Consider the following 24,172-nt stretch of genomic DNA (forward strand, 5'->3'; position numbering starts at 1 on the left):
ACCGTACATTAAGTTACCTTAATAAAAGTATAAAACAGTCCAGCAGCTTGATCAAATGCATCCCATTCTTCATAGCTGAAAGCCATCTTTATAAACCTCAAGGTAGCTTCACCAGTAACAGAATTCTTCCCTACAACCATAATCCAAAATGTAGAAAAATTAAGACTGCAAAACATTACACTTTTAAGCAACTAAGTTGTAAGTATTAATCTACTGATTTACACAACATTAGAAACAAGTGACACGTGACTTTTTGACATTCCACCTATGGCTGTCTTGAGCACTATTTCTCTTTGGAATTGGAATAATTTATTATGTCCCAAAGATAAAGTTAATAGCTTTATTTTAAAAACACAGCACAACTTGTGTGTGACAATAATACCAAGATTGTGGAAATGTAGGGCTTCTGCATACGAGGTCCAGTCAATAAATGTAGCTGAATCAGGTGATGAGCACCACTGCTGAATATTAATCCCTCAAACAAGCCTTCTTGCAAGTAGAAAATTTAACATGAACAGAGGTTCTGCCCACTGCAGAAGTACAGTAAAATTTGAAGGGGACTTTGATTATAGGGAAGCATTTATTTTGTAACATATGGACTAAAAACGGGTCTAAAGAACTTGCATACTCTTTTGCATCAGATCACTAATTTACAAGCCCCTTTCCTCACTCCAGATACACATGGACTTGTTAAAATTCAGCGGCACTGCAGTGGGGAGAGACAACTTTATCTGTTGAAAAGTACTCAGCTGATTTAAAAAGTTATATTATAGTTCTATATTATGGTTCAGGGTGGTGGGCAAAACATACAGTAGTCATATGCCTCTTGGATGATGGAAACTGCAAATGTTGTTCTCCAAGACCCACGGAGTGAATACCTCTGTTGTAACCTCTAGAAACTTCAGCAGGCCCAAAAAAGCAGCAGCCAAGCTACCATCAGGGCAGGATTCAGGGATCATATCACCACTGTACTAAAAGATCTGCACTGGCTTCCCATTTGTGTTTAGGGACAAATCTAAAGGCCAAAAGAAAGGGGAGGGAATAGGCAGGGCCCAAGATGGAGTCAGAGCCCAACCATGATGGAAAAACAGGCAGCTTCAGTTTCAGCGGGGGGCGGTAGAACCGCGGCCGGCCCCTCTAAAAGCCTGGTGGAATAGCTCCGTCTTACAGGCCCTGCGGAACTCACCAAGGTCCCTAACTCAGACGTCTAAGATGTTACATGTAAGGTGTTAGAGATCCATAGAACTCAAAGTAAGGAAGTTTCAACAGGATTGCTGGAAAAACAGAGTCCAGTTAGAGGACACTGTGGAGAACTCAGAAGCAGCAAGAAGTAGAGCAGACTTTCTTGGAAGCAAGTTAAGGAAGAATTGGTGCCTGCAAGCTCTTAAAATAATCTCCAATGGTTTCCAGCATCGTAAGTATTCTTTATTAGTTAGACTTCATGGGAGAGGGCTCCTTCATGGGAGGAGTCAGAGTCCTAAACTTTCAATACTATTAAACTGTTTTTGAACTGTTACTTATTTGTCTATGAGTCTGTTCTGGCCAAGTGCACGGCACCTAGTATTAGACCGCTGGGGGAATAGAACAAGTATTATTCAGGTTTGGCTTTAATTTTAGAAAAAATCAAACCCCCAAGTCGCTGAGTCTGCTGAGTTAGATTGGGAGGGGAGAGTAGACAGGTACGCATTCCCTCCTACAAACAGAGGAGCAATCAGTAAATTGATCCTATCAGGCCATGGTCTAATCTGGAAGGGAAAAAATTGTCTAGCTAAGTGGTTACATAAAATGGCCATTCATTTCAAAGGAACATGAATGAAAAAACCTTGTGTATAAAAAGCTAGAAGAAGAAGCTCACCATAGGGGAAATGTTTCCATGCAGCAGAATGTTTAAAAATGGCCTAAGACATTCCTTAAGAATAGAAATAATTAATTTACCTGCTAATATTAGCTCCATAAGAGATGATGATGCAGTTATTACACCAGGATGGTCAGAGGATGAGACTCCAAACACACCACCTTTAAAAGAGCTACCTTGTTAATTCTTTCCATTTGAACAGTTAGATTTGTTTTTAATACATTAAAAGTACTATACTTTTGATATTCATTTCTTACATGTCAGTTTTTAACAGGTTGTTTTCCAATAACAATTCAATAGCTATTTTAAAGTAAGCTAGCTCACTCAGATTCATTATTGTTTCCCAGACCATGGCCTTTCAGTTGTGTAATGCCTGCTAAAACGGCTAGTCTTTTGACATCCCTAATGTATCTGCTTGCTAAAACCGTCACACTGGAGACAACCACACATTCTATATTATCAACCAAAACATGAGCCAGAAATGCATGGGTGGGTTGAAAAGCACAAGAAAATAACCATCACCACCAAGGATTCTAGTCACTTTTGTCTGATTCTGATCTGCATTTAACACAGGTATCTGTGGAGAGGGGAGATTTCAATTTCTTCATAGCATTTACCCAACATTAACATGGGAGTTTTTCCCTCATGCAGGCAGTTTGTGGTAGAATCTGATATGACACAACAAAGCCAGCAAGCTCTTTTATATGCAGTAGGCCCTACATACCTATTTATGTAAAGCGCTATCAAGTCACAGCTGACTTACCATAGGAATGCTGACTTACCATCACAGCTGACTTACCATCAAGGAATGCAAAGGTTAGAGGTGTTTTGCCTGCCTCTAAATGGACTGAAAGAGTTCTGAGAGAACTGTGGCTGACCCAAGGTCACCCAGTAGGCTTCATGTAGAAGAGCTGGGAATCAGATCCAGTTCTACAGCTTACAGTCTATTCCTAATTTGCTCCCTAGACTGTTGCTTCAAGTCCACTGACCTATCAGAGTACAACTTTGTGGAGCAAAGAAAGGTGTATTGAAAAAGGGCGACAGGGAAGTTGCCTTCCTCTAGCATGGCTCTGCTCATGCTGCTTAAGGTTTAAGTCATAAATCACAAAGTTAAATTTACACACTATTCTAGTGTGAGCCCTTTGCAGGGGTGTAGCTAGGGAAAATAGAGGCAGCTGAAGGCCACCATGGGCCCCTCCCCCCTGTGCCCCACTTCCCCCGCGCCACCACCCTGTGCCCCCACCCTGCCTTCCCCTGCACCCCTCCCACTTACCTTAGCTGGGCAGGGCCTGGGTGGGGCTGGGCAGGGGCATGCGAAGCAGCCTCTACCTGCCCTGGCCGGGCAAGGCTGGCCCAGCAGCAGTCTCTGCTGGGCTGGGCAGGCGGGGCGAGGGAAGGAGGAGGAATGCCCACAACTTCAACGGTGCCCTCCCAGGGCACCTGTCCCCACCCCGTCCTGTGGTAGCTACACCACTGCCCCTTTGCAATGAATGTATTTAGACTGGAGTAACTTTGTACATGACTGCCCTGTTCAGTACCTCCAACATTGGTTAAAAGGAATAAAAGGAATAAGTTTGGTTTTCCTTATGTACTATTGTCATTTCTTCTTTCTTTAGACGATTTTCTAAAAGTATCATTTTTATTCAATTACCTGAAACAATGTCCACGCCGGCAAAAAAGAGCTCTGAAACCACATCACGAATTTCTATTTCATCAGGAATAGGAGGGCCAGGCATCAGTGTCCTCCTATTTATATCAAACAGAGCTTCCAATATAGCAAAAAAATGAGACGAATTACAGTCAAAAAATTCCAGTAGTAGTCTTTCTGTAATTGAACGAGGCCATGGCAGCTGAAATAAACCAAAAACAGAACATCAGGAACCTCTTGCATTTCAAATACATCATTATACAGTACATCCTGTCCCCACCCCCATAATACAATATGTAAAATCATCAAGGCTGAAAAGTTATTCCATAAAAATACAGTGTCAATGTTCAATAAAATGTATATAAATTATTATACAAGTTCTTCAAGGAAAGTTATGTTTATTGATACTGTATTCATAATATGAAACAAGCCCTCATGAACCAGAATTTTTAAAGAAAATAAATTTGTGGGGCTCTGTAGAAATCATTCCCAAATTTGTGTATGCATTTGTGCAGAATCTTAAAACTACTGAACACAAATAATTTTTTTAAAAACTGCTACAAAACACCAAAACTTACATATTGTGACTCTCTTATATTAGTTTTCACTCTTGGTCGAATAAACCCTTTTGGTTTTCTTCTGGGTTCAAATGCAGATCTTTTTAAGATCATTGCAGCCATCTAATCCAAAAGAGAGGTAAAAATGGAAATGTTTATATAATCTATCTGTTTAAATATATAGTTGGCATAAAATATTTGTACCTTCACAGTGGCTTCTTTGAATATTTGCTTTGTTTCCATGCTTAATGACGAACTCATGTTTTCCATTTGTTTTAGTTCATCAATTTTGCTCAGACCACGGCGTGCAAATACCTACAGAATACAAATATATGCATATAAGAGATTATTTTAGCATAACACTAGTGGGGTGGTGAAAGAAAAGGAATGCTAATAATTGCCTACTTGAGACCAGCTGTCTTCGAGCATTCAGATTTCCTATGCCGATCCTAAAGTTAGCTTCCAAATAGTGAAACAGGTCCCATCAATAATACTTAAAATCTAGATGATCATTCTATGATTAAATGCTTAAAACAGAGAATACAGATAAACAAGGACAGGGAGCAAAGCTGTGAATGGAACAGGGAACACCAACCAGGGAGACTGATTAATAAACTGGGATAGAAGTAGGCTAGAGACAGGACAAAGACATCAGCTGGAAACTAAACATACAGACACAACCAGCCATAAATATATGGAAAAGGATCAACTGGTCCCTTATCACAGCTGAATCAAAATTACTCTGTATTCCCCAGGATCCATAATACTATTTGGTGATACTCAAGGACAGTTTTCAATAACATTTTTCTTCTGTTCTACACAAATAACACAAAGGTAAGAAAGCACTCTTCGTACAGATCTTAACAGAAACTCCTAAGACCAGTTTGTTTTCCCATAAATCTTGTATAACTTTTAATAAAAACTGAAATATGTTGCACAATAGTAAATTGGTACCTCTCCATAAATGCCCAAATGGCAGTCATAGTAACACTGGCAAACAGCAGCATAAAGTGTGGTCCTCCATGTCAAGTAATGTACAGCTAAAAGTGGAACGGATGACTCCATACATACACAGGACCACAGTAAATATTCCAGCACCTGTTAAAGACAATCCAACTACAAATTAAGCCATCATATTATACAACAGTGTATACTAATCTGATTGTTGCATGTTATATAATGAAATATCAAACTGGTAACTATGGGGGCACTCCCAGTCCTGGCCAAACCCTGCTGGATGTGCTGTCCCTCCTTCCTCTTTCCCAGATGATGGTTAGCTTGCCCTTGCTTCCAGTGGCTGGGGAATGGTCACTCATGCAAGTCAGACCCGTGGATTGAGCCTGGTTGGCTGTTGGTTCACAATGAGTGGCCTCAGGCAGCTGGCCAGAGAGGGCAGCATGGGCCTGGGCAATGGCTTGCTGCCTAGGGCTGCTAAGCCCCCCTGAGTAGGACTGCCTTCTATCACCAACTACTTTCTCTCCCCCCCTTACACTTGCTGTCACTATCTCGTTTCCTTCTTCCTCTGCTCTCCTTCCACTGCCTCGCTCCTGGGCTGGCTCTTATCCTATCCCCTTTCAGTCCTTCCCTTTGAGATACCTCTCCCTATTGGGGCACAAGCCATCTGTTGGACCCAACTAGGGCCCTAATTGGGCTCCCAGCTTGCTGCCCCTCCTCTCCTCTTATGCCCAGGAAAGGCAGGGCCCTCTCCAACCACTGCCTGCAGTAGTGCTGGGTGTGGGTTCGGACATTGGGCCTTGCAGGGAGGTGTGGACCATGGGGCCTGAATGCAGGGAGGTGTGGACCATGGGGCCTGAATGCAGCCTGGGCTTTTCAGGCCCCCACCAGCTTGCCGATCTCTCTCACTGCTGCCACCCTCCCCTGTTCATCTTTGGGCCCACCAACCCTGCTCTCCCTCCCCCTGTAACAGCCTTCCACAGCTCAGTGTGTGTGTATGTGTGGGTGGGTGGGTGTGTGGGTGTGTGGGTGGGGGTGGTCCTGGAGAGGTGGCAGAGTCCAAAACAGTGGCTGCAGCATCATTGGACAGCAGTTTTAAGCAATTTTACTAAGGGAGATTGCTGTTTATGCTCAAAAGCAAACAAAAATACAAACTCACTACATTGCAACATTTAAATGTGCTGCAGTCTAAGGCAAAAGCATTTTACCTTGGGACTTTGAAGAGTTCTGTTTAAACTGGGCTGCTTTTTGTGCAAAGCATTTCTGCATGTTGTACAGTACAAGTAGCTGCCTATCTTATATTAGATGCAGTTCTGGACAGTTTTTTCCCCTAGTTAGCATCATCAGATCTTAACTGGAGGCTAAAGTAAGCAAACATAGCGCAGGGTTTTAAAAGCGACTTGCCTACTGTCCTGTCATAAGGAAGAATCTTGGCCAGATGTCCAAGAGGGGAACAATTTATAAACTGGAAGATTTTTTTGTCCTTTTTTTTGCGCAGAGTCAGACTTTTAGTGTATGACATATATTAAAATGCCAATATGTAGGTAAATAGGCTAGAAACGTTTGTGGACCTTAATTGCAAGGCTTTTTCCCTGCAACCCACCTATCACTGACTTTCTAAGCACTCAGATTTTGGCAAAGTTGTAAAAGTCACATAACTATTTCAGTATTTTAAAAAACCACTTGATGGCACTATAGCTTAACTTAAATCATCTTGTAGAAAAATCATCCATAGCAGAATGAGACACATTATATTCAGAGTGGCAATTTATTAGCACATATCTTTATTTACACTGTTGGATCTAATCAATATTTATCTGCTTGTATAATATTTTATTTTAATCCAAATTTTTGGTTGAGTACAAATACAAAATACTAACTGGTAAGGCTTATATTTACAATATAAAGTTCACAATTCTGTAAAATCCTTACAAATAACAAACAAATCCTTACAAAATGTTGATTTTAACTGGAGACTAGCTCATGGGTGGGGGGTTAAATCCCACCAATATTTACAATATAGAGTTCACAATTCTGTAAAATCCTTATAAATAAATAAACAAATCCTTATAAAATGTTGATTTTAACTGGAGACCTGAGCAGTTTATCTGGTCATAGGATAATGACTCTGCTCACTAACATAAAGCTCAAGCCTCTATCTCTTTTTCTCTTCAAAGAGGCAACACCCAAAAAATCTAGAGTGGCCACTAATGCAGCCCATTACTATTTCTATTCGTTTTGACATACAGTTTGAAGAGATAAAAATTTCCAGTTCATGTTGCCATACCTTAGCAGATTGACCAACAGTCATCAAATGTCTACATATGGTATAAATATAAATTGTACCTGTAAGAGCAAATATATTATTTTAATATGTTTAATATATATGTAATTTATATGCTGACTTTTCACTGGACCAAAACTGAACAAAAGTCAAAACAGAGTCCGTCCATTTAAACAAGTAATGCAAGTAAGCAGAAACAAATTGAGGCTGGCCCTCATCAAAGAGGATTCCTAATCCCCCCACAGTCTGTGAGCCACAGATTAAGAACAAAATTAACAGCACTCTTCCCTTGGATGATATCTTCTTAATCACTTTTGGCCCCACCCAGCCTATAAGTACCTGCCAGGGAAAAACGAAACATAACCCAGGTATATCTAAGCTGCCACCAATTTTCTAATTTGTCAGTACGTACTTGTTTGTATCAGGGTGGATAAAAATCAACAATTTTTTAAAAAACAAAATAAAAAACTTGGATTTTTTAAATTTAAATCAATTTTTAAAAATAAAATGCTTTTTTGAGGAAAAATCTATCAAACATAATGAATAAAAATATATAGAACATCTCTAAGCAATATGCACAGCACTTACACAGAATGATTATTAATTGGTTGAGCAGTCTCATAAAATCAGGCTAGCTTGAAGAAGTTAGGGTTTATTTCTAAGCTTTAAGAACTACATTGCCTACATATATAAAGTGTCCCCAAACAAAAGTATTTAATGCTTATTCATATCAGTTTTTAATTTAACATTTCTACATTTTCAATATTTATTTGTTTGCACTGAAGTATGCACATAAGCAGTCATTTGCTTTACAGCAAAAGCTCAACACAAAATGCAACAAAAATTAGCAAACTTCTTCATAAGTTTCAGTCTGAAGAAGACTGAAGAGCTTACAAAAGTAAAAACACTTCTTAAATTGGAGAATTTACTCAAAAACTATTTCTCAGGGTGAACATGTAAATTATATTTAAAAGTGCAGGAGGAAGGGGAAAGGAGCAACATACCATTATAGACAATCCAACACAAATGCTCATGCGGCAGAGTGATCTGCATGATGAGTTGAAATATGGTCAAGATGGTGAAACATGATTTCAAAGACTCCTGATTAAGAAGATCCTTGTCATCGTGGCATACCATTCGGTACATGCAAACATTTCTTGCTTGCAACACATGGAGCTAAAATAAATCATAATACATTTAAGTGAAGGAATGCTTCAACTAGGCATGAGGAATGTCTTCTCTAACTGGCCTTAGTTTCACAGCTATTAACTTAGCAGCCCCTTTCCCCTTCTTCCTATCACCTTCACCCTGACCTTTTCTGAATACCTATATTATTCCCATTAGTTTTGTTCCCATACTGCTTCAGGTTTTGCTTTTTTCCTGCACATGTTTAGGCGTCTCCAACAGTAGGTTTGAATTTTCTGCAGTTTTACTTTGCATTTTTTGCTGCTGATCAAGATAGGCTACATTGCTAATGTAAAATTTCTCTCTTTTTTTTTTGCTGCCCATTTTTGGGACTCAACTTTATGTCACCATTTCTTCCCCAAAGCCTGCTTTCCGTCCTTTCCTCAGCTGTCCTGTTCACCTTCCTCAATTGCCAAGCAATTTAAATTATTTGCAACAAATTCTGACATTACTTTGCTTTTTAAAAAAATATTTCAACAGTGCTATAATGCTGAAATACAGCATCATACCTGTCTTCATCAATTTTCCTCATCATGGTCTTAAAGGCAGTTATGGTTTTGAATGTTCTTCAATGGCATACAATGTGAATGATTTCTGAAAATGATTTATCCATTATAATTCTCCCTCTTCCTCCACCAACTGGTTGCAATTGTGGTGTTTAATTGAACATATATAACTAGTGAAATTTATTTTATTTGAATTTTTCATTTTGGTAATGTATTTTATATAGTGTTTTGGCAGTGGCGTAGTGCCAAGGGAACAGGGGGTGCACAATGACCAGGCGCACCCCAGTGCGTGGGCGTGGCATGGCGTGGGCATGGCAGGAGCGCAAGGCACACATGTGCCCCGGGCACAGTTCCCCCTCACTCTGGCCCTGTGTTTTGGTGTTGTAATAGTGGAGTAATGTTACTGTTAAAAACCAATTTAACAATTAAATACCAATGTTAATGTTAAATACCCTTTTTTATCAGCAACTTTGTTAGAATTAATTTTTAGTTTTTTTCCTTGAAGGATTGCACTAATGTTGCTGTAAGATATCACTATGAACACAGAGTACCGTTTAAATGCGTCTTTTCCAGGAATTTATCCCAAAAACTCCTTTTCAGTAGCCATTTTGTTTTAGAATTTGAGAATGGGCATGTTTCTTTCCTTTTCCTTACAGTTCTCAGCAATTACCAACTGATCAGGGAACTGCTGTGGCACAAGACCATAGCCAATAGCCAGGGGAAATGCAAACATCCTCCAATAGGGAAACGGAACATTGTAGGAGGCAAATTTGGAACACAGAAATTAACACTGTCCAATTAAACAATCAGAACTACCATTTTCTGTCCTGTTTTGTTCTCTTCATTGGAAGCAATCATTGCCAAAAAAAATGTCTTCTCATAGCAGCAATGGTCATAGGGGGAGGGCTTCCTGGAGCAAGAGGGAAACTCTCAGTCTATCTCAGTCTATCAGTCTATCTGGGGTGAGAAGGTGCAGGAAGTACTGATATCCTGCTAAAAGGACACTGATGTATTTGAGAAGATTGCAAAGCAGATGCCCTCCATGGGGCATAACCACTAAACTGTGGAGTGAAGGACAAAAACCAAAGCAATGAGGTAGGAATACAAATGGGTGGCTGCTCAGAACAACTGGTCTTGGCAATGCCCCTGCTACTTGTCCTTTATGTAAGGAACTTGATCGGATTTTGTGAGAAGATGCAAGAATGAGGCCAAAGTTAAAGACTGAGCATCCAGATGGTTCCAGCTGTTCTGAGGCCTCCAGTGGAACCATTAATAATGACCATATTCAATGATCAACTCATGCAGATTTGGAGAAGCACACCAACAAGGTTTGTGTGATAACATTTAAAGCAGTGATGGCGAACCTTTCCAAGACCAAGTGCCCAAATGGCAACCCAAGATCCATTTATTTATTGCAAAGTGCCAACACGGCAATTTAACCTGAACACTGAGGTTTTAGTTTAGAAAAACTGGTTGGCTCCGAGGCGTGCGTTACTCAGGAGTAAACTTGGTGGTAGTTGGTGGCTTTGTTTTGAAGCAACCGTGCAACTCTTCCAACGGATGAATCCTGACCCTAGGAGGGTTTACTCAGAAGCAAGCCCCATTGGCAGCAACTGTGCTTACTCCCAGGTAAAGGATCACGCTTTACTTCTTTCCATGAAAATCAGTGGGGTTTAACAGGGCTTAACAGGGTTACCTACACTGCTTCCCCAAAATTAGGTCTTAGGTTTAATGCTAATAATCGAGCCCAACGGCCCAGGCCAGCCTAGATGTGGGGGGGGGGTGACTCTGTTTGCGCGTGTCCACAGAGAGGGCTCTGAGTGCCACCTCTGGCACCTGTGCCATAGGTTTGCCACCACTGATTTAAAGCATTCCCAAGGGAAGATTTGCTGCACTGGAAATGTATGGCTGAACTGATAAATGGCCCTTGGTCCTAATGAGGGAAATGTCTGGTGTGGGTAAAAGCAAGAAATATGGCTGGATTGGAGAAAAGGGGTCAGAACTGAGTGACAATGTCTCAAATTATATCAGAACGTATCAAAATGTCAAAACTTTTAAATGATGTTAATGATATCTATATATATAAAAAGCAAACCGTCCATTTGTGAGTTGTGCTCTAACTCCGAAACCGCTGGATGGATTGCTTTCACATTTTCACTCAACGTGCCTTTCCAATGCAGGCAGGTTTTCCGATATTCACATTGCTTAAATTCAATACCTGAGCCAGGTAAAACATCTTTTTCCTGGTGCACCAGGCCATGAAGCTGGTTGTGTTTAACTGTCCTTCTTAGAATGTTCGTGCAGCATGTCTGTGGCCTGAGGGGTTGGTATGCCCTTACCCACCTGATGTTAGATTGCAGATGGCCAAGAGATGAGCAGTTGAAAACAGTAGAAGCAGGTAATACTGGTAGGTAATACGAAAGTGGAAGTTAGGGAAACACATACGCACTTTGCTGAGTGAGAAGTCAGGTGGGGTTCCCCCCTCACACGCAGGTAACTTTCACTCTCTGTGCCTCACCCACTGCTACCAAACAACACACATACTCTCATACACATCCAGCTCATCCCCTCTCCACACACCTCCACTCCTGCCTACCCCTCCGCATCCAACCACCCACTTTACCCACTTCCTCCCACCCATATTCGCCCACAGCTCCCTTTTACTAAAAGCGAGCTGGAGTTTGCCTTTTTCTTCTTAGACAATCCGTGGTGTGGGGGCGAACCAACACTACTGGCTCCACTTCTTTGCGCCAAGTGCGGGCCCTCATTACAGGCAGACCAGGAGCCCCAGCCCACGATCCTGAGCGCCTTCTCCACCACCCTGCCTCTGCTGCCGTTCGAGCTGGGATAGCTCTGTTTTCCCAGTTCTGCCTTCCCCAAGCCAGGACTGTGCGTGTCAACCAGCCTCATGGACAGATGGATTCAAGCACTCCTGGACCCAGAGGCTCCTGGTATTGTGGAATGGAAAGGGTTACCTTATACTAAAAAAACAAGACACTACCATATAACAATGTGAATTGAAAAGGGAAAGAGGGATTCCATTTGACCACCCCAAAAGGCTACGCTGCGGATCATTGGACCTGCATGGACATCTGTGTGGGTTGCAGACTGTGATGAGAAGGACAATTTCCACAGCAATGCGTGGCCGGGCCCCGCTAGTTAATTAATAAAAATAAATGAAAAATCCTCACTATGACAGAGACAGAAAATGTAAGAAGTACAACATGATAATGGAAATACAAATAAGCATTTTCATTTTTCATACCTGCATGAAGATGCTGGTAAAATCTGATCTTAAACTGCATAAAATCTTCATATGGGAGCTCTAAAAACCACTGTATACAAGTCCTTAGCATGGCATTACCAAAGTTAATTGAAAATTCCAACAGTTCTACATTTGAAGAACAAATTTGTTTATTAACCAAGAGATTCTATTTTTAACTGTTTTGTTATTTCCTGTTTATACAATATCTCCTTTAAGCAGCTGTTTCTTACTGATACCTTTTTAAAGTGGCTGTTTCTTATTTATAGTGTTGCTTTTATGATTATATTTTATTATTTTATTCTGTGAACTGGCTCAAGCAGGAGTCTGGAGAGGGGGCATACATACACACTTTCTAAACAAATAGAAATGCAAAGCATGTTTTTTGGATACTTAATGTATATGGTTTTTGGATACTTAATGTCAATGGCTACTGCTCAAATGGTAAAATTATGAGCAAAATACCATAGTCTGAAAATAGTTTCAGAAGGTAGTCATGTTGGTCTGTAATGGAAAAGCTAGATTCGATCCCAGTAGCACTTTAGAGACTAACAAATTTTTCAGGGCCTGAGCTTCCAAGAATCAAAGCTCCCTCTGAAATCCAATGAAGGGAGTTTTCACTCCTAGAAGCTTAAACCCTGAAAATCTTGCTGGTCTCTAAGGTGCTACATGAGCTAAATTAAACAGTTTAAAATATATTTTGTCAATACTTACTGTAACTGCAGCTGTTTTATCTCTAACTCCATTTGGGAAAAAACTAGAGTGAAACTGGTGCACATCTAATTCAGGCATGTTGATGTCTGTGGTACTGATCAATTGAAGATACTGCCCATAGCACATTACAAGGGCCAGCTTATATTCCTGGAAACAAACACAGGTGAGTTACATGTTCATTTGCATTTAAACTATCTGCTATAAAACATTTAAGAGAAAATCTGAACCACTGATCAAGATTTAAGAGAAAATCTGATCAAGAACCACTAATGTAACATTCTCAAATTATTAAATAATGATGAGTGACCCATGGCAGCCTGCAATTTTGCTTCTGCATTTTGCATTACTTGAAGCTTTTAAACAACTTCCAGGGAAATCCCACCTAATGTGAATTACAGTAATCCAATCTGGATATCATCAAAAAATAGATAACCAATATCAAAAAAAGGAACAGCCACAGTTAAAGTTTGTGAAAGCCCCATCCAAAGGGGGAGGGGGGAATCTGATCTTGGGAATGGTGCACCACTGCCCTGGTGGATTTGCACTCCTGGGGCACTTATATGCTTTTCTTATAGGGACTCAGAAGAAGCCAAGTAATTTCTTGTGCTGTATTTGTTTGAGAGCATTGGTAGAAAGAGGGTCACTGAAGATGCCAGTCACAGATGCAGATGAAATGTTAGAACAAAAACAACTAGACCACAGCCACACAGTCCAGAAACCCCCCGGCTTTCTGGCTATGAAAGCCTTTGACAATGCAATGGACATAGCAATGTTGGCAGTTCTTAATTTCTCCTTCTGCATCAATTTTCTCCTTCTGCTTCTCAATTATACATGTAGATCACTGCTACTACACTGCAACCACTTCCTGATCAAATGGAAACTGAATACATAGCAGTGTTTAAAAAAGAAGCAACAACCATGTACAACCATTAGAATAACTGCAAATGCTGTTTAGACACCTGTACTGAATATGATACACAAGTCGTAAAAAAAATTGCATGGAGTTTTAATTAAAGAAAACCAGGCCCTGGCTGTGTTTGTATAAAATCTGTATTACTGAAAAGGAGGAATTAATTGGCACAGAAATTTATTGCAATAAACATCCCTTGCCTGGCTACTGTTCTATTTTCTGACTCAGGAGTTAAAATGTTACCTACTGAATCACCATGCCGCAGAAGGGCTCATTGGAATAAAGAAACTGACGGAAAATATGAAAGCTACTCTTTGTCCGAGCCCCAATATATTAAGATTTATTTACTGGAACTATTTATTAGCAACTTCTGTTTCTATGGTGGAAGTGGATGCTGCTCTGACGACTGCAGTGCACTGCACAGTTTATTGTGCTATACATGTTAACCAGCTGACATACAGGCTCTGCAATAATAATTAATTATCATATACATATTAGAAAAGCAGCAAGTAACAATTACATGACTAAGCTATTAATACATTATCTGCTGCTAGTATCACTTCTTCTTTACAACTTCAAACTGCTTTTAACCATGTATTATCAAAATGAGATAATTTCCAGAGAAGAATCCATTTTAGCTTGTTGCCACAAAGTATTTTGTGATATCTTAGAGGTGCATTGTGCCATAAACATTGAGTGAGACATTAATATATTAGGGTTTTATACCATCCTTCTAAACATATATGGTCATTCCTCCCAGTTTAACAAGGTTGTTAATGACAGGGCATTTTGGAGACATTAATTCATTTAGGGTTGTCGTAAGTTGGAAGCAGTTTGATGGCACTCACATTCATACAATGCTCAATTATTTCAATAGTGCTTATTCCCATGTAAATGGGTACTGAAATGCAATCCCAGTGAGTCACATAACAAAATGGGCATCTGAACTCAGATCTCACCAATTCTATTCTACCATATTAATAACAAATTAGAGCCCACTTCAACAGATGCATGATCCTCAGCAACAGAAAAAAAAATCCAGTAAGCAATTATTCACATTTTGGTTGGTGTCACAACATTAATTTCCCCAGACGCAATGTAACAAAAGCATATCTTACTTTTATTTCCATGAGCTGATCACCAACTTTCACAAGTTTTTCTTTGTAATACCAGTCTGGAAATCGGTACTTGTACTTGTTCCAAACATTAAACAAAGTTGTTGATCTAAACAAAACAAAATTATAATATCTTACAGAACTAAATGATGGCAACTGTCTTACCAAGTTAAAAATGAGAAAATGTGCTATGGCATCTTTTTTCAAGATCCCCTGAAATTTCTGACATTATAAACAAAATCAAAATTAGTTTGATTTTGGGCCTCTGATGACATAAAGTATTTTTATTAGGAGTCCTGCTTTGCATGATGGTGAGACCAAGTCTTCTGTAATAACCCATTTTGGGGAGTGACTCAAATTTAGAAAGATGTAAGTCTCCTGGTTTGCATTGCAGCAGAGAGCTTAGCGACTGTCTGATTGAATAATGTCCCAACGATTTGCATTCAGACTGGAGTATTTTTATCTTAAGATATCTGAAATACATTTGATATAGTTATCAACATTTATTTGGTATATTTATGTAATATATTAGTTTGTAAACCATTAAAATTTGGGAAATCTGCAAGTCTTGTACTATATTTGAATTGATTCATTAGAAACAGTGTAGAGATATTGAACTTAAATATAACTAACAAAATCAGAAACAATAAAGCAGATCAGATAGTCACAAGCAAAGGGTCTCCTGTAGTTCCCACCAGAACAGGAAGGCCTGTTCTGCAGCCTGTTCAGTTTTCTAAAATAGGTGAAGCTCTTGGGGGGGGAGTGCCATAGGGGGGCCAGTGAGATTCCCCTATTGTGCCCCCCCTGCAGCGCCCCCCCCCCACACTTACTTTAGGAAACCGAGCAGGCTGGAGAACAGGCCTTCCTGTTCTGGTGGGAACTACATTTTCCAAGGTATCATTAAAACTTCATAACCAGTTACAAAATAGGAGGTTGATACTGCTGAGGCACCTAGACATAGGGAGGCCAGATATCCTGCTATAGCAGGAAACTCTCACCATTCCCACCTGCATTCTCCACTGCATTCACAAGGCTGGTGTGAGAAAATGGGAGGCACCAGTATTGTGCCAATGTAAAAGGTCACTACTGGTAAAAACAGAAGTGACATCATTACATTGGGGTGATGCTGTAGGAGTCACCCAAAAATCTATGGTTCAATCATACCTATAAGCAATGTCCTTTCAAAATTCTCAATAAGAATACTGCTGCATATTCCCACTGAGTAACCAAGATCTAACAGCATTGTAGAATTAACTGTGAAGGTACTTTCTCTAAGCAAATGCTTTAGACAAATTGATGAAGGATAGATTCTTCAATGACTATCAGCCACGACTCAACAAAAACTCCATGCCCCCCCACAGACCAAAGCCTTCCACAGGCCCGCTGGGCACCCCTTGGCCCAGCCCCACAAGAGGCCGAAGGTGAGGCAGCAGGACCACCGTTGATGGAGGTTGGGGGGGGGAAGCAGCAGCCAGTGGGGGGTGGCAAGCTGTGAGCCTATCACTGCTGCCGCCCCCCTGACTGCTGCTGCCCCTCGGCTCAAGTGAGCCATAGGGGTGGGAGGAACTTGGGAGTGGAAACGCCCAGAGCCAGGTGTTGCTGACATTTCTAATATATACGCCTCTGAAGGCTGGTGACTTCCAGATTATTGTTGGTCATGTGCCCACAACTGTTTCTAAATCCATATATAGAATGTGTGAAATTAGGATGTCATATTTTAATGATTAGTAATATGGTTTTAATCCTATGTTTTAACTTTATATTGTATTTGTACATATTGATTGCTGGAAGCCACCCTCAGACCAACTTTCTGAGAAAGGCCAGGGTATGAGAGAGAGAGAGAGAGAGAGAGAGAGAGAGAGAGAGAGAGAGAGAGAGATCTGATTTTCTCTTTAAAGAGACCCATAGCAGTTTACAACTTCATTCTCCTTTTCACCAATTTTATCCTCACAATATCCCTCTTAGCTAGGTTAGACTGAGAGAGAGGGACTGGTCCCAAGTCACACAGCAAGTTTTCATGGCAGAGCAGAGATCTGAACTTTGGTCTAGTCTGGTTCTAGTCTGACACTTTAAGCTCTCCAATAACTGCCTCTTATGTTCTTCAGAGTACAGAAGGTTAAAAGCCTGTATACCTCTAGCAGAAAGTTACTACACACAAATACAAAAAGAAGGTCCTAAGTAGTTTAAATGTTTTTAGAATGACAATCCAGGAGCAAATGTTACTGCAACTTGCCTAATAAAACAAATAAGTGGTGTTCATGTGACCATTCTGCACAGCTAACAGAGCTAGTGTTATGTAGAAGGAACATGCTCAAACTGGAACCTGGGGGAAAAGACCACAGTGCTAAGAGTTCACCCTCCAAAGCATCCATTTTCTCCAGGGCAACTGATCCCTACGGTCTGGAGATGAGCTATGTAACCCAGGGATTCCCAGTCCATCCTGGCATCCCTAAATATTACTAGATTATGTTAATTTGCGTCCATGCCATGAAAAGCTTCAGCTTCCCATTTTCGCACATTAAGCCTCTGTTAAAGGGGCAGCATGGTTTTCCCTCCAGGTGTGCTGGTAACCCTATTATCATTCCACTCCATAAGTATTACAGGCAGAAATTCGACCATCAGAATTTCCCTGGCATGGAAATGACATAAGTTCCCGCTGAATAATTCATCATTTTTCTAACTACTGAGAAGACATGACATTTTGTGAACAGTTTCCTAAACATGGAGATGGGAAACATTTAGCTGGTTGAATTTATGCCTATGGGAGAAGCGTTCAAGAACCGGACGAGAAGTTATTGCCCCATTTATTAAGAGGACCCGGGTTTTAACCCATAAAAACAAACAAGTGAGGCGGGGATGCTGAACCCTGTGCAAGCTTTGCACCACCGTATGATGGTAATAGTTAGCGAGCTGAGCCATCCGATGGGTGGCAGCAAAGCGTTTGTCACTCGGATCTGCGGAAATGGAGCCCCCAACCCGGTTACCCTCGCCTGTGCAGCTCCTGCGACTTGGAGCCGGCATTCTCCGCTTCCCGGTTTCGCCGCAAGAAGGTCAGGCACTCATTCAGGTCTTTCTCAAATCTAGCCACCACCGGGTTCCCCGGATCCAGCGACCCATAAAAGACAGCAGGAGGTTCGGGAGGTCGAAAAGGGTTCCTGGCCGGGGCTTTAGGACCTTCGGCCATGGTGGCTTCCCCAAGAAGCAGCACGCGCACGGTTGCTAGGAAACGGGGTAACAGACCGAGCAAGAGCAGCCATGGAGAGGGGGCGGAGCCGCAAGAGGCAAGCTTGCGAAGTGGGGACCCGCTCTCGCCGGTTGCCTGCGCCTGCGCACTGGTGTGGCTTGGGAGGTTTGCGTCCCTGCGGTAGGTTGTTACTGCAATGGTCTGCAGTGTATGCATATTATACATACGTCCACCAAAGGTGTGCATGAAAAAGGCAGCAAACAAATACCAGGGTGAATGTTGGGTTTAAATCGCACATTCTGCTGAGCATGTGAAGAATTACTGCTTCTGCATACGAAGAAAAGCAATGTGTATGGTATTGTAGAAGGCTTTCACGGCCGGATTCAACGGGTTGCCTGGCCGTGGTCTGGTGGATTTTGTTCCTAACGTTTTGCCTGCATCTGTGGCTGGCATATTTAGAGGTGCATCACAGAGAAAAGTCTGTTTCACATTGTGTCTAAGTGAGAAGGGAAAATTTAGTGTGGTATATTGTCCATGTCCCAGGGTGGGGAACCAATCATTAAGTGTTTGGGTGGCAGCCACAGATGCAGGCGAAACGTTAGGAACAAAATCCACCAGACCATGGCTACATAGCCCGAAAAACCCACCAGAACCAATGTGTATAGTGTACACAGCTTGTATTTGCTTGACTGTAATGTGCGTACCGATTGTACACGTGGCAGGAGATATATTTTCCTATTGTATAAGTGTGTCTTGACATCTAAACCTGTTTGGGTGAAGAAGACATTGATGTATTTATAACTCAAAAGTGTTATTTATTCCAATTTATTAAATATTTACAGCTTCTTAAATACTGTGGTTATTATGTTGTGCATTTAATTTATTAAGTACTTGTTTGTATGTTTTTGTTCGCAATTTATTGATAATTTTTTCTGGGCTCTTAATGAGTGGAATGTTATATCCTACAGAGGCCCGCTTCACCTTTCCGTTTGTGTCATAGTGTGCCACATCCTTCTGTAAGATTCCATCGGGTCAGAATAATCCATGCATGCTACTAGTTAGATTTGCAAATTAAAGTAGATTATTATTCACAATACGTTATTATAACAATGGCAGATAACCAAGTTAAGTGTCGAAACACATTGTATATGTCCTTTCTCTGTAATGGTTTAAATGGTAACTCTGATAATTTGCTCCAGGGCCAGGTTTTCAATTTTAGTGACAAAGAACAAAAATAGGTTCAAGTAATATGTTTCTATTGTTTTCAGTGAGAATGTCAAACATCAGTTGCACCATCTACTTGAAATAGGTTCATCTTTGTGTGGTCTGGCAGCGTTTGCTCAAGACAGGGTAAGACTCCAACAAGATTTGGCCATTGCTAACAACTTGTATTATATCTCCCCCTGCCTACTGCAGTGATAGCATTCTTTCAATATTACAGCACACTGCAGGTTCTGAATAGAATGGTGGCAGTTGGGCAAGAATGGTTAGAGTTGCCCCTGATAGAGAAAAAAGTATCCAGTTGTCCAAGTTACCTGGCTACCAACCACTTATTTAGCTGATCTATGATTAGATAGTTACTTACATTTCCAGAATAATGAACCACAAACTTGCTTAATTTATCTCTTACTTTAAAATCTTTTCTTTGCAGAGGCTGCATTTTCTGGAGGGAAACTTTTAATCTCAGCTGTTGCCTTGTTCAGTATTCCTTTGGTCTCTTGGCCTTTCACTTCTTAACCAAGATCTCAGACTTTGCGGATCTGCCACAGAACCATAGTTACAATACAGTATTTATGGATATTAATCATATGTTATCTATTCAATTGCTCACTATATGATTATTTTCAATAACTTTATCTCATTTATCAAAAATGCAGCTATACATGTTGATCAGAGCACCTTCTGCTGTAAGTCTGACAGAGCAAACATATACAAATCATATATGTAATAGGTAGTGTCCTCTGACAAGAAGGAGGCTAATGTAAACTGAGGTCCCCAAATTCTCAGGTCCCCAAATGGCCTAGATTGAGGTCCCCAATATGGTGCCCATGGGCACCATGCCACCTCCAAAGTCTTTCTAGACAGTGGGCAGTTCCAGGTGAAGCTTTTGCCCAGCAAAGTTTCTGATTGTCGGATTGACTGCAGATTTCTTTAAATTTGCTTTGGCAACAGCTGCTACTCAGTACACTGACTGAAGGTAAGCTGTTGGAGCCATATTGTCACTGCCTCTGACTTCTATGGCCATCATTTTGTGGCTGCATTCACCTTTTTTCACCATTCACCATAGTGGACCCATGGCAACCCTGCAGCATTTTCAAAGTAAGTCATGTTCAGTGGTGGTTTGTCATTGCCTTCCTCCATATCACAACACTGGTATTCCTTGGAGGTCTCTCATCCAAATAAACCCCAGGGTCAAGGCTGAGAGTGTGTGACTGGCCCGAGGTCACCCAGCAAGTTTCCAGTGCACAAGTGGGGATTCAAACCTGGATTTCCCAGATCCTAGTCTGATACCTTAACCGCTATACCATGCTGGCTCTCTGCATTCATGATGCCATCTGAGAATTCCAGAGGTGCCCACATTCTCAAAAAAGTGTTGGGACCACTGGCATAAATATGCAATCAAACTGAGACTGATTGAAATGTAAGTATACATGATACAGTCCAAACTGCAGCCAACAGGCAACTCTAGAATTTAATTGGACATCAGACAGCAACAGTCCCTTCTATAAGGAGAAGAGTGCAGCCTATGATAAACTCATTACATGTTTATTTAACAGAAATTTTAAAAGGCTGAAAGTGGCCTGACTAGCCCAGACCAACCTGAAATCATCAGTTTGGAAGCTAAGCAAGGTTGGCCATGGTTGGCATTTGAGTGAGGGAACAGCAAGGAAGATCTGGGTTACTATGCAGAGGCGTGCAATAGCAACTCACCGCTGCAGCCAACTCATGGCAACCCTGTAGGGTTGTCAAGACTGGGAACATTCAGAGGTGGTTATCATTCCCTATCTTCATAGCAATCCTGGACTTTCCTGGTGGTCTCTCACCCAAATACTAACCAGGGCTGACTCTGCTTAGAATCCGCGATCAGGCTAGCCTGGTCAGGGCAATCATTGTTATTATCCTAATTGAAAAACCTCCAGCATACAGTGAAAATCAATTTAAAACAAAGTAACAAAATAAACAGGCTTCAATCCTAAAGTCACTTTCCTAAAAGAAAGCCCAATTGAATAACTGGGATTTATGTCTGAGTAAATCTATTGAAGGCTGATTATGCACTAGTGGTCTGCCCTGCAGAGATGGAATGTTTCCTTTGGGGCAGAGATTTCCTTGCAGATGTACTCTGTGTTACAGCACCACAGATCCTGAAAGCCCCACAGGTAGTGAGAGCAGAGAAATCCTGATGTTTTCCCATGCTTTGGGGTCTGTGCTCCTTCCGGCCCCCCCACCACCACTCTCCATGAACATTTCCAGGGGATCTATGGCGAGATTTTTAAAAAGCACAAAAATGTTGATATAGCACAGAAACATTGATACAATAGAAACATCGATATAAAATAGAAATAATGATTTAAAATTTAAAGGGCTTTAAAAACAACTGTCAATTTTGTGACAACTGGGAGCATTCTGGAAGTGGGGGCACACACAGCAGGCAGTGCGGGGCTTCCTCATGTATAAACAGAGAATCATGAGGAGACCCCACTACAACCCCACTGCAGAGCAAAGAGCCCCATGGAAAACACTCCTTGAATAATGGGCCTAAGATTACTTCCTTAGGCAGAAGATAAAAGATGGAAGTAGGGAATACAATTATAAAAGAGTAAGTCGGACTTCCGGTTAGGGAAATGGCCGCTCCGAACGTCTCTAACTTCGTAAGAAGAGACATCTGCTAGAAATCCTCTTAATCCCCGAGATAAACGGGGGTATCCCGCTCTTGTCGGAAAGAGGGGAGCCTAGAGAAAAAGCACGGACAGGTCTGACAGGGCTGCGAAATCACGCTGAGCAGCACGGAGACAGTTCGAGCTTAACAACGAGGAAGGTGCAGAGGGTAAACCAAGAACCCAAGAAGGGGCGGCCACCCCTAACAGCTGTAAAATTACGAGAAAAAATAAGAGACTTAATACTGACCTCAGCGAATAAGAACGGAAAGAAACGACTCGCTGAAACAGTAGGCAATTTTCAACAACCGGAGAGAAGAAGGCAAGAGAGAACGGAGAAAACAGGCGGGGAAAGACGAAAGGAGGCGCTTGATTGCCCCGAGCGGCTCTGCACTCTAGAGAGCAACACAAGGAACCAACGCCGAGGTACCCACAGGCTTGCATGAAAGTAAGTGTGGGAAAATCCCCCTCGAAATTCTTCCCCTAAATAGACGGTCATCTGGCAGTATGCCAGAACGACGATTGCTTTAAGAACAGATAGCTAGAAAACGGAACAGGAAATAACGCTGCTGTAAACAAAGAAAGACTTCTGAGTAAAAGAGAAAGGTGATGACGCAAAACGACCCATAATCCTCATAAACCGGAAGCCTATTGACGTAACGATAACAGGAAGGGAAAGTTGGAGAAACGGAGAGAAACGGGGACCTGATAGCTTGATAAAGTGAAGGACCGTACCAACACAGTAGAGACCGGAAAAAAAAACTGAAGGCGGAACGTACGGACGGCAGGCCCAGACGGACAGTGGCTAAGGAGGTAAATACCTTCTAACTTTAAATAAGTGCTACTGGCATAAAGATTAAGATGGCGACTAGGAGAGGCCCATATGTGAATGAGAAGGCAATAAAAGGTCCCAATCATGATCTGGCCACACCAGAGAGAAACCCGGAATACGGGGCAAGACTGGAACATCTGATTGAAATAACAACAAACTCTTTAAAAGATACAGCAGTGTTCCAGCAGGAATCTAAAGAGAGAATGGCCAGACTTGAATTGGAGCTACTTAACATCAAAAAAGAGATGGGTCATTTTAAAAAAATTGATGAAACTTTGAACATAATCAAAGATGGATTAAAAGACCATGAAAACCGAATTACAGATACTGAGGACTCAATGGAAAATCTGAAAGATAATTACTTAAGGCAAGAAGATGCTGTGGCACTATTGGAGTATGCCCAAAAGGAAAACACACTGAGAATAAGGATTATCAGAGACTGAAGGTGAAATCCTATCTAAGTGACTTATGCCGATGCTACAGGAAGTCTGGGATCTCGAGGAAGAGGATGCTATAAGAGAAATTGATCAACTGTATACAGAAATTTGAACTCCAGAGGCGAGACCCGCGACGAGGAAACTTTCCCAAAGAGAGACATAATTGTATGCATTTAAGCAGTAAGGGGAAAGAGATCCTGAAAAGAGCCGAAATCTTAAGGCACCATTCGAGACAACCTCTCAAAATAGACGGGAAAACATTAATTATACTTAAAGAGATCCCACAATCGATTCAGAGGAGAAGAAAGGATTATAAATGTCTGACTGATACGCTTAGGAAAAATAACATTATATATCGATGGATTATTCCTGAAGGGGTTTCCTTCGTCTGGAACGGAAAGAGACTGAACATCGCCACGGTACAGAAAGCACAAGAGATCTCCCAAAAGCTGAGAAAGGCCATCCAAGAAAAAGGAAAGTAAGAACAAAGGGCAAAGGGACTTTGGGAGGGGAGGGAAATGAATAAAAACAAAATTGTAACTTGTAATATAAATGGGTTAAATAACCCTAGAAAAAGGAAACATGTCTTTTCTCAACTTATTAAAGAGAACTTAACAGTAACTTGTCTGCAAGAGACGCATATAAAAAAAGGGGACGAAAAGTATATTAATTACCCCAGATTGGGGGTTCTTTTCCATGCAGGGTGCAAAAAGAAAGAGGGGGGTAGCATTGTTCATTAAAGAACAATTGCAACCCAAGGAAATATTAGCAGATAAAGAAGGGAGATTTATGGGCGTGGAAGTAACTGTAAACAATTCCAAAATCTTGATAATAGGGATTTATGGCCCAAACGA

The 24,172-nt window shown here is 41.2% G+C and overlaps 1 protein-coding gene across 1 annotated transcript in view; it reads right to left on the reverse strand.

Annotated features, from left to right (window-relative positions):
* The window catches only part of CFAP54 (cilia and flagella associated protein 54), a 177,571-nt gene extending 159,397 nt beyond the window's left edge, over positions 1-18,174 (reverse strand). The window contains exons 1-11 of the mRNA XM_048500704.1: positions 17,975-18,174; positions 14,994-15,099; positions 12,966-13,112; positions 8,303-8,474; positions 7,302-7,360; positions 5,015-5,158; positions 4,265-4,375; positions 4,082-4,183; positions 3,507-3,705; positions 1,936-2,016; positions 18-130 (exon numbers count right to left, since the gene is read on the reverse strand). Coding sequence (XP_048356661.1) covers positions 18-130; positions 1,936-2,016; positions 3,507-3,705; positions 4,082-4,183; positions 4,265-4,375; positions 5,015-5,158; positions 7,302-7,360; positions 8,303-8,474; positions 12,966-13,112; positions 14,994-15,099; positions 17,975-18,174 — 1,434 coding nt within the window. The remainder of the gene's footprint in view (positions 1-17; positions 131-1,935; positions 2,017-3,506; positions 3,706-4,081; positions 4,184-4,264; positions 4,376-5,014; positions 5,159-7,301; positions 7,361-8,302; positions 8,475-12,965; positions 13,113-14,993; positions 15,100-17,974) is intronic.
* Between the last annotated feature and the right edge of the window lie 5,998 nt (positions 18,175-24,172).

The sequence above is a fragment of the Sphaerodactylus townsendi genome, linkage group LG06 (assembly GCF_021028975.2).
Source record: "Sphaerodactylus townsendi isolate TG3544 linkage group LG06, MPM_Stown_v2.3, whole genome shotgun sequence".
Taxonomy (NCBI): domain Eukaryota; kingdom Metazoa; phylum Chordata; class Lepidosauria; order Squamata; family Sphaerodactylidae; genus Sphaerodactylus; species Sphaerodactylus townsendi.